Source organism: Rhinatrema bivittatum, chromosome 16 (assembly GCF_901001135.1).
Source record: "Rhinatrema bivittatum chromosome 16, aRhiBiv1.1, whole genome shotgun sequence".
Classification (NCBI taxonomy): Eukaryota; Metazoa; Chordata; class Amphibia; order Gymnophiona; family Rhinatrematidae; genus Rhinatrema; species Rhinatrema bivittatum.
In genome coordinates, this window is record NC_042630.1 from 12,677,941 (window position 1) to 12,689,110 (window position 11,170).

Consider the following 11,170-nt stretch of genomic DNA (forward strand, 5'->3'; position numbering starts at 1 on the left):
TGCACATCGAGGAAAATATTAACAGAGATTAGAGTCAGATTTAAAGGGGAATCTTAAACGTATTTATTTATTTGCTTTTGTATACCAACATTCGATCGAGATACCACATCGATTCACATATAAACTGAACAGTAAATAAGGCAGGGGCAGCTTATTTTTACAGTAACTTACATCTCATTACTGAGCTTGATTTTTGTTGCTAACATGAGAAATAAGAAAACATTTTAAAAACATTTAACTTCTTTTTCTAACTACAGCTTTGAGGAGTGCACTTTTGACATCTTTATTTCTCAAACTGTATATAACTGGATTTAACATTGGGGTCACAACACCATAGAGCATAGACACAAGGCGGTCCTTATCTGGTGAATAGCTTGATGTGGGCCGAACATATGTAAAAATTGCCGTTCCATAAAATAAAGAAACAACAATGAGGTGGGAGGTGCACGTGGAAAAGGCTTTACGCTTCCCCTCAGCTGATCGGATCTTCAGGATGGAGGAGATGATGTGAACATAAGAGACAAGGGTCAGGAGGAAAGATCCCATTCCTAAAATCCCCCCCATGGATAACAGCACAATCTCATTGATATGTTTATCCCCGCAGGCCAGTGCAAGTAGCGGAGGGATATCACAAAAATACTGGTTCACCTTATTGGACTCGCAGTAGGATAACTGAGAGAGAAGAAGAGTGTGGACGAGAGAATTGAGAAACCCTGCCATCCAGGGACCAGTGGCCAGCTGGATGCAAACCCTCTTGCTCATAAGATTGTGGTAAAGCAATGGATTGCAGATGGCAACATAGCGATCATAGGCCATGACAGACAGGAGGAAAAACTCAGTGCCTGCCAAGCCGATGAAAAAAAATATCTGTGCAATGCACCCTGCAAAAGAAATGGATGTTGAGTTTGACAACATGTTCGCCAACATTTTGGGAATAGTCACAGAGGTGTAGCAGATATCAAGGAAGGACAGGTTGCAAAGGAAGAAATACATGGGATTGTGTAGCCGGGAGTCACTTCTTACTGCTATTATTATGGAGAAGTTTCCAAAGAAGTTCAACAAGTAGATCATCAAAAAAATCACAGAGAAGGGAATCTGTATCTCTAGTTGGTTTCCAAATCCCAGGAGAAAAAAATGTGTCAGCTCAGACTGATTTTTATTTTCCATACTTTTAGATGCTGGAAAAAGAGCACAGATGAAAAGCAATGAGTAAAGTGGATGTGGTTCCTACGATTCACTTTATATTTATTTTATTTATTTATAACTTTTTTTATACCGAAGTTCAGGTAACAGAATTACTTATCACTCCGGTTTACATTATAACAAGTAGAAAACAATGATTTGAAAATTATATGATTTGACTCATAGGAAAATTATATGATTTGACTCATAGGAAAATTATATGATTTGACTCATAGGAAAATTATATTTGACTCATAGGAAAATTATATGATTTGACTCATAGGAAAAATGGCCATGCACCTACCAAAAATCTTAAATATATAGCTACATATTTTGAAGCCTATTCAGATTTCTTTAAAAGAACAATGGGTGCTATTAATTCTAAAATATGCTGAAAATATATTCATTTTGAGACTTGGAATTAATGTAGGTATTAATATTCTGAACAGGAAAAATATAACACATCCATGCCATGAATATGTGAATTTTCATGGATCTGGGGGATATTAGGCTTTCCCTCTCATCCCCTGGCCTCTCTCATCTTACACCCTTATCTTGCTATTGAACTATTTACAGTATGAGAGTAATTCTCAAGAGCCATTTTCTCAGATAAAACAGTATTTTACCTGAAGAAATGGGGTTTTTACCAAATTACCCTCCCAATATGGGAATGAAAATATATACCTTGGACCTGTATATGCATAAGGTAATTTTTTTTTTTACCAAAAGTGTGAAGCAGCATTCCTGTAGGCAAAGTTTGGAAAGGCACACAAACTTTTACATTTTCAAAAATGTATGCACCTGTTTATTTCCCAGAAAAAAAAGTATTGTGCACAAATTAGCAAGTGTAACTGTGTGCCGGTGGTTTTAGTAGGGGAATTTTTCAAAGGGGAAAGTAGGTGAGTAGGCTTTGCACCAATATGGGCAGTTACAAAATTATCCCATCTATCGTCCCTAACAGGACTAGCAGAGGGACCAAAATTTGCTATCATACAGTCCAGGCATGAAGTAAAAAAATTTAAAAATCACATTGCCTTGATAAAAACTATTTCAAATTCTTCTCAAGAAAATAATAATCTTATCCCTTGAAGTGTAGGTAGACACCGTGAGTAAAGCAAATTCACCGAGGGCCTACTGGGGAAAGTTGGAGAAGAGAAGACAAGAAGGGGGATGATGCACTGAAAACTGCAAGTGAAGCATTAGGAATACTTCTAACTGAAGTTTTGTTTGGATAAAAAAATATTGCAATCCAGAAAACCAGGGGGAGCAGTTTGACATTTAATTAAATTTTCAAAGAAATTACTCAGGTGTTTTAGAGGATTTAGATCAAGGGTGGTCCTCAAAAGCCACAAACAGGCCAGGGTTTCATGGAGGTGGCAAATTCCAGCATTCTTAAATTAATACTGTGTGAAGGTTTGTGAGAGGTTGCTGTAGAAATATTTTAAGATTTAAACCCCTTCATTTATCAAACTGCTATAAGGCATTTTCACATGAGTTACCTTCATGTTACCAGGTAGAGAGTCCATCAAGCTAGGTTGAGCGAACATTGCACAAATCTCATCTTTAGGTGAATGTCCTCACTCCGAGGGTCATCAAATCTTCACTAGGGAGTACTGTTCTGTTCATACGTCTCACACTGAATGTCAAAGTGGCCCCTAACCCCTACACTAATACCTAAACCTCACCTTGAGTTTCTATTTGTGCCTCCCATAGAGATATAAATACCTATTTAGTGTGAGTGCACTATGGCTAGGTTCTCTCACTCTCCTTCTCTCTCTCTATCTCTCTCATATTAAATAAAGGAAGATCTGTGGGGTTTTAAGGGTCATGGATAACTGGGGAGAGTGAAGGTTATTAAACAGGTGGGGTTTGGAGAACCCGATCTGGGAATAGCATCAGTACATGCCCCTTTAAAAAATCCCCTTATTTACACACAGCAGAAACAGTATTTGCATGCACATGCATACATCAACTTAAAATACGGTGCACAAGTGCACATGACCAGGCTATTTTATAACGGGCACGCATATACACACACAAGTTTTAAAATACAAATAGCCGCATCCTTGGGCATGGGCCAACACATGCTTGCCCTTAAGCACCCATGCATCAGTTACTGTTCATATCTTTTAATTTGTATTGTAATTCATTATTCTGTTTTTAAAAACTGTTAAAGAAAATATCTTGGTTTGTAAAGAGAAGAGATCAGCCATGATTAACAAAGTTGTGGGGTTTTTTTCCCTAGCATTGTGGATGTAGTCAAATATATGGTCATTCATTCTAAGACATGACTGCATAGTACAATTTAACAAACTACCGATTATTCAGAAAACAGTCAATGAATAACAAAGAAGACATGCTCAGACTTTGTAAGCATTACAAACTGCATCCAATCCTGAGGAGAATGTGTTGGCTGATAAATAGTATACAGTGGATGGAAGCTGTAAGGATATAGGTTATTTTTTGAAAGAAAGCAAGTCCCAAATAATTGGCATAAAGCAGCCAATATCATGGAAAGAAAGAATTAAAACTACCTTACAAGATGGAAATAAAACCAGCCGTGCTAGGGAAAGTAATAATCCAGCCGTGCTAGGGAAAGTAATAATTGCATAGGCCTTTCTCAAGAAATTGGTAATTATAGCAAAATGAGCAAATCACAAAGAGAAGTAGGTTTTGGATATACATTGGAACAACAGGTACATAAGCCCACCAGATAAGCTGTAATTTTATTTTGATCCTTACAAACCTAGGGCTTCATTAACTAAGCATTTTTCCCATAGACACAGAATGGGAGAAAAGCTTTAGTAAGTCAGGCCCCTAGAGGGGAATACGAAAGAGTTACAGTTTTTAAATATTGTATTGCATTATTATATTATTTGAGATAAGGACAGCATTGGAAATGATGAGGAAATTTCTAGCTACTAAAATGTCAAAGCCCAATATAAACAGGGATATAGAAATCTTTAGAAAAAGAAACAAATTAGTAGAATAAGAGGAAGACAATATTTTACAAAGTGTTCAAAAATTGTGTATTTGAACTGGATCCAAATCCATCTATAAAAATTTATAACCAGGACAGTTTAAAATCAATGAGCAATTGCTATAGCCAATGAATGAAATAGTTGTGTAGCTACTGTACTATTTCAATAATCAGAAACCAATATTCATCAGTGTATCTGAATCAGACACAGGCAATAATAGGCAAGTCAGTCAAATATCTGCTCTTTCAACATAAGAACATAAGTCATAATGAGTCAGAGTGAGAGTGCATCAAGCCCAGCATCCTCTTTCCAACAGTGGCCAATCCAAGCCTCAAGCACTCAAACATTAAACGGATCCCATTGAAAATCTTATAATATTTGATTCACAGGGATTCACTTTGTTGAACTGATTAGAGAAAGGTGAAAAGGTTAGTAAGAATCACTATTAATTTCTAGAAAATGTGAATAGCGAATCTGCTGTGGTAAAATATGGTTGCTATGATGTGCCTGGTTTTCGTTAAGGTAAGTATCTCATGATTGTTAAATTTCCCATGATAGGAATCTAAAATTAATTTTTCTATGTGAGCAACCTTTACCTGTCCAGTGATGCAGTTCAAGCCATTTTTAATGCGGCAAAAATAAAAAAGTGTTTTCGATACCTTTTCCAAGGTTTTACATTTTATTGAAGGGTTTTCTCTTTGTGGAGGGCTTCTTCAATTCTGCTCACATCTAATAACTCATTGGTTTTTAGTTCACCGTTTTATTGATGAGAGAGTCAGAAAGCATTCATTTTCCTCATGTTTAACTTTGGCTCAGTTTTGAAAGAAAATAGATTCTGAATTATAAGCTTGGATTCCATTACAAAACAGGACAGAACATTTTGTTGGTGTTCCAATGCCTCCAATACAAAAGAGAACTTGAGATCCCACACTAAGGGTTAGTCCCTTTCAAAATATGCAAATTGATCCACTTCAGCCTGCTTTTCACGATTGATGGTGTAGGGAATGCAACTTGATGAAGAATGTAAAAAATATAAGAATTTTTATTAAAAAGTTGTAATTCTCTGACATTTATTTGTGTTACACTGAAAAAAGTCACCTACAGTACATACCTGAGATGGGGAGAGCTGTTCACTGGAATTTGCTGTCTTGATCCCAGGCAAATGTTCAAATTTGCTGAGATTTGTTGACTGATGGAAGGCAGATGTACATGATGGCAGATTTTTTGCTTCTAAATTACTGCACAATTGTCCTATATACCTCAAGCAATAATTATGTGTTTGTTTATTTCTTTGCAGTGCAATCACTCATACAATGAGAAAATTAGTGCTAGCTAATTTATTGGCCCTCTGAGCATTGTTAAAATATCATACTTCAAAATATATTAATTGGTATATTTAATATATGTTGCAGAGAGTAATATCATAAAAAATGTTTGAGACAGAAAAGCTGGAAAGAGGGGGGTGGTAACAGATAATTAAGTTAGTACTTTTTCCCTAAGAGCCTGGTGAATACCTGGCACAGACTGAAAGATATAATAATGGTTCTCTTGCATATACTGCTGAGACATGCATGCAATGTTATAGAAGTATGGAATGGGAAGTCAATTTAATTTGTGATGCAATGCCATTGACCCCAGTTGACCTCTGGCTGTCTCCTCATTTTTTTTAGAACTAGAGACCATCAGTGCTTATCCCAGGCTTTCTTGAATTCCCCATCTCCACCATCTCCATAGGGAAGTCATAGCTGGCGTTGACCTCTTTTCTATGAAGACAAATTTTCTTCTATCTATTTGGAGCCTCTAAAGCATTCTTTCATCTGAAAAATATGTGCTTCTTGTGCTATATTTATAACTTTGAGGTATCTGAATGTCTCTATCATATTCCCATCCCTCATCTAAGTTAAACATATTTATGTCCTTAAGTCGAATTTAATATGGCTTTTTGTGTTGGCCTGGTATCATTTTGGTACTATTTTTCTGGATCAACTCACAGCCCATCCAAACCTTCCTGGAAGGGCATCCTCCAGAATTGGACACAGTATTTTAGTGAAGTCTCACCTACAGAAGTATTATCACCTCCTATTTTATACTGGTTATGCCTTTCTGTATGCATTCTAACATTCCTCTAGTTCTGGCCATTCAGACATGATCACCCCCTAAGATCCATCTCCTAAATGGTGCAAATAAGCATCTCATTCCCTATTTTGTAATATCACTTGAGTTCTGTACCCCAAGTGCATGATCATTTCTGTGCTTTTTTTGTCCATTTTGTTCTCATTATACATGAAGAGATCCTTTGGGTCTCCACAAGATGGCCCTAGTTACACCTTGGGGTAGAGAGCTTAGGAGAAGGAGAGTGGCATACCATTTTATAACAGAATTTTGTAATGCTGAACTCCTGCGACATAAGGAAGGAGGAGTTTAGCTAGTGGAGAGGCAGTCTGGAGTTTTAGTTCTGAGAGTCGGTAGTGTCTTGGTGTTCTCTGTCATTTTAGGTCCCAGCCTTGATCCAAAAGGAGAGGCACTGCCCAGCCAGTTCCTTTGCAGGGCTGGAAGGAAGTTTGAGAGAGAGAGAGAGAGAGAAAGAGAGAGAGAGAGAGAGAGAGAGAGAGAGAGAGTTTTAGCCATTTTTTTTTTGTTGTTTTTTAGAATCCTTATTTTTCTGTCTGTGCCTTACTGGGAGGTTGTTCCTGCTGCCTAGGATTGGCCTGCATACCTCTTTGCCCAGACCAGGAGGGGCTACATTGATCTCAAGGTGAAAAGAGAGACCAAGAGATTTTTCGTGTTTTGCTTGTTTCTATCTGAGGTCAGGAAAGGGAGTCACTTTTTCATGTCACTCTTCCTTACCTTATGGCTGGGAAGAATTAAGAACTGTCTTCTCAGTGAGAGGCCTTTCCTCCAGGGATGTCTACTGCAACTCCATTATGGGATCAAGAGAGAAAGGACCCCCTTATAAGACGTTTTCACCCCGTAACTCAGGACACACTGTTTGATTTTGAAGATCTGGAGTACACTTGGACCTCAGGCCCTGTGGATAAAGGGATCCATCCACATATAAATGCCCCAGCCAACTTGGAATATGTATCTTTCCACCCCCATGGAGGATAAGCAAACCTCAGGACACAGAATTGAGGAACACCTCCACAGAGATAGAGAGACTTTAAATCTATTCTCCCAGATGATAGTAAAGCCTGGATGAAACTGGACATCCCATGTCTTATTCATTATTCATCTTAATTATTTTGTGACAAATCACAATAAACTTTTATTTGAATGTCCAACCAGTTGAGTCTAGCCTTTTCTGTTAGTGCACCTTCCCCAAAGAGTCATAGTAACAAACAAGGAAGGGATTTCACGCATGCCCTGGGCCTTGAAGGATATCCTTCCCCCTAAAAGATCAAGAACTGACACCCCAGGGCAAAAGGACTGGTGACTTTAATACTGGGACTTTGCCTGGAATTATAAAACCCCCAGCAGAATTCATCCCTTACCCTATTTTGGATGGACTTTACATGCAGCATCACCACGCTGTCAAAACACAGCACAAGAAAACTTCAGGGATTTTCCTTTCGAGACTGAGTTCATCTTTGTTCTTCACCTCCAGCCCCCCCCCCCCCCCCCCCCCCCCCCATCCACACTTCCTTGGGGGGTCCTCCTTTTCTCTCTTTTTGACTGCCTGATTGGAAAGCAGATGTCCATGTGGTGAAGATGGAGAATGTTGAGCTTTTAAAATACCGAACAGATGTCCTATATTCTTGAAATGCGTGTAAACCAAAACAAACAAAAAAAAAGAATTACCCCTTGCCAAATGACGTGATACTAAACAAACTGGAAAAAAAACCCAAAAACATAGTGCACATCCCTGGTTAGCATGGCAGATTTGAAGACTTTGGGGCGGATTTTAAAACAATACGCGCGCCGGGTACTTTTGTTCGCGCCACTGGCGCGAACAAAAGTACACCAGATTTTATAAGATACGCGCGTAGCCGCGCGTATCTTATAAATTCCGGGGTCGGCGCGCGCAAGAGGGTGCACATTTGTGCAACTTGTGCGTGCCGAGCCAGCGCGGCCTGCCTGTTCCCTCCGAGGCAGCTCCGATTTCGGAGTGGCCTTGGAGGGAATTTTTCTTCGCCCTCCCCCCACCTTCCCCTCCCTTCCCCTACCTAACCCACCCCCCGGCCCTATCTAAACCCCCCCCCCCTACCTTTGTTGGCAAAGTTCCGACTGCTGAAAGCAGGCGTAACTTTGCGTGCGTCGCCAGCAGCCCCGCTCCGTCCTCCGGTCCCGGGGGCGTGGTCCGGAGGCCTCGACCACGCCCCCAGGCCGGCGCCATGCCCCAAAACACCCCCGAAACGCTGCGGCACGCCCCGAAACGCCGCATCATTTAGGGAACTCCCCGGACACGCCCCCTCCCCGTTTGCAAAATAGGCGCGCCGGTGGGCGAGGGCCCTGCGCGCGTAAATCCTGCCGGATTTACGCGCGCAGGGCTTTTAAAATACCGAACAGATGTTCTATATTCTTGAAATGCCTGTAAACCAAAACAAACAAAAAAAATAAAAAGAAAAGAATCACCCCTTGCCAAATGACGTGATACTAAACAAACTGGGAAAAAAACAAAACAAAACCATAGTGCACATCCCTGGTTAGCATGGCAGATTTGAAGAATTTCTGTGTATAGTATAAATGGAGCAGCTGGTCAGATGGAAGGTGTTAAATTTTATGACAAAACTTCGCATGGTGAAACGGGGGACCTGTTCGTGCAATGGCTGTCCACCTCAGCTGGGGACCTGATGCGTAAAAGGGCCCAGGCCCTAAAATCACCCCCAACCCCCAAAGTGGCAGATTTCCCTGGGAGCCTATTGGGAAACCCCGTGCAACTCCTGCCCCCGCCACATTCCGAGCTGGTGCGGGCCTCGAAAATAATTTTAAAAAAATTAATCATAGAAACCGTGCACTCTCTAGACCGGAGTCAATATTATTTTTTTTTATAAACTTCCGTTTTAATTCCCAAATAATTTTACAGAATCTGCTCAGAGAAGTTAAAGGTCTGTCCGATTACACCCAATACCCACCTAATGTCAACTCATACATGCACAAACCTGCCCGTCAGCCCTGATGACCTAATTAAAATACCTATGACATTCACAACCAAAATAAAAATGTAATGAGGGATCCTCAGCCCTCCCTGTATCTGCACCTATACTTAATTCAAGGGTTTTTTTTATTTATTTTATGTGTTTTAGCCTTAAAAACACCAACACAGAAGTGAAGCCATTTCCACACATTTTATTCACTTTTTTATGTCTGTGGCAGGGGACTTCCCAATGCTCCTGACCGCCGCCCACATAACCTCTGTGTTTATTTTACCTGCACAAACTGAAACACCTACATTACATGCTCAAAAGTAAATTCTCTTCCCTTTGTTTGCACTTCTGCTTTCTTCTCATGCTTCAAATATCGCATGGCTAACAATCCTCTTAGGAATGTTCTACCGCTTCTCTTTAATTCATTTGCATAATGTCAAGGAAGAAGGAACATGAGCTGTCAAAGTCTGAGTCTCTTAAGACCTCATTGTTTTCTTTACTACCTTACTGAAAAAGCCATTAAACGATATTGCTTAAGTATCTCCGGTTATATTTGAGAAATAGAATGTACGCACAGGTAAGGATGTCTTTAAATTTAAAGGAAGAAGAGCCTGTCCCATTGCAAACACACGCACACTCACATACCGTATGGTCTTGTTCTTTCTGGGTCATGCTAGTTAAGATGACGATTTTCAGTGGTTTGTGGAGGGATAAAGTCTGCGTGCACAAAATGCAGTGTTGGCATGAGCAGGCACGGTTACACCTGCTCATTCGCAAGGGGTAAACGTGTGCGAGCAGTTTAAAGTGCGCACGATAGAAAAATCAAAAGGAAGCATGGAAATATTCTCCTGGCCCAGTTCAGCTCCCCGTTAAACCTTTTCCAGTGTGCATAAAAGTACAAGCAGGCACGCTTCTGCATGTACTTGTATGAGCACAATCGCCTGAATAATTTTCGAAAGCTCATTTACACACTGAGTTTATGCATTTAAATGCTTTTGAAAATCAGGACATTAGTCATCTGCAATTAGGTTGCAGAGGAAGATGACAAGAGTCCGCATTCACTTTGTGGTATCACATAGAGGGTAACTTTAAAATGAGCGTGTGTGCACCCATATATACTCGAGTATGGGTGCACGACAACATATACTGAAATCTTATATCCTGCGTGCAAATATGCACACATGTTATAAAACAGGCCTAAATTATGTATCTGTGCTCCTGATTTTAAGCCTGTATGCGGACACCTGGGAATATTGGGCATTTACACGCACAACTGAGGAAATTTTAAATCATGCATGCATGAAGGAAAGGACCAATTTAACCAGTTTGTCCACCAGCTTGCCCAATCTATATCCAGTTCATCAACACCCCTCTTGGTTCTTTGCCCCCCTCCCCACTGCCCCTACTTTACCCAGATCCCTCAAGCATTTCATCTGTGGGCAACAATAGTTTTATTCAGACTTTCATCCAATTCAATAGCAGAAGTAAATTTGTGCAGAAATGAACTGGATGTGTGTCGCATTTGCCACGCTAGTTAGACGCATATCTTTTGGTCATGCCCTGGAACACCCATGGCCTGCCCCTAATTCTACTCCTTTCTTACTCGATGTGAGATATTCACACATCAGTAGTTGTGCGCATGTGTAACAGGCTAATAAAATCAGTCGAAGACGTGCTTTATGGCGCTTGCATCGCTTTCAAAATTCACCTTTTAAACATTTTGTTTATTTTTTTAATTTTTACGGCGGGAGGGGATTTCATAGGAAACTATAATCCTTAAATTAATTTTGGTTGAGAATAACAGGTCTTGAAACCCACTGGCTCATGCAGAAGGGTTAAGGGTAGATTAAGATTCCGTTAAACATTTATAGATGAATTTTAAAAAGAGCCGTGAGCCGCACAAAGTGCAGGTGCGCCAGCGTC

General features: G+C 40.1%; 1 protein-coding gene across 1 annotated transcript; it reads right to left on the reverse strand.

Annotated features, from left to right (window-relative positions):
* Positions 1-234: 234 nt before the first annotated feature.
* Positions 235-1,167, reverse strand: LOC115077327 (olfactory receptor 5V1-like). Its single transcript, XM_029579619.1, has one exon. It carries the CDS (start codon positions 1,165-1,167, stop codon positions 235-237), a length of 933 nt encoding a protein of 310 aa, XP_029435479.1.
* Positions 1,168-11,170: the final 10,003 nt, after the last annotated feature.

What these genes read in the sequence shown, in the direction of transcription:
- LOC115077327 (XM_029579619.1), bottom strand. Translation starts at nt 1,167, where the DNA reads ATGGAAAATAAAAATCAGTCTGAGCTGACACATTTTTTTCTCCTGGGA.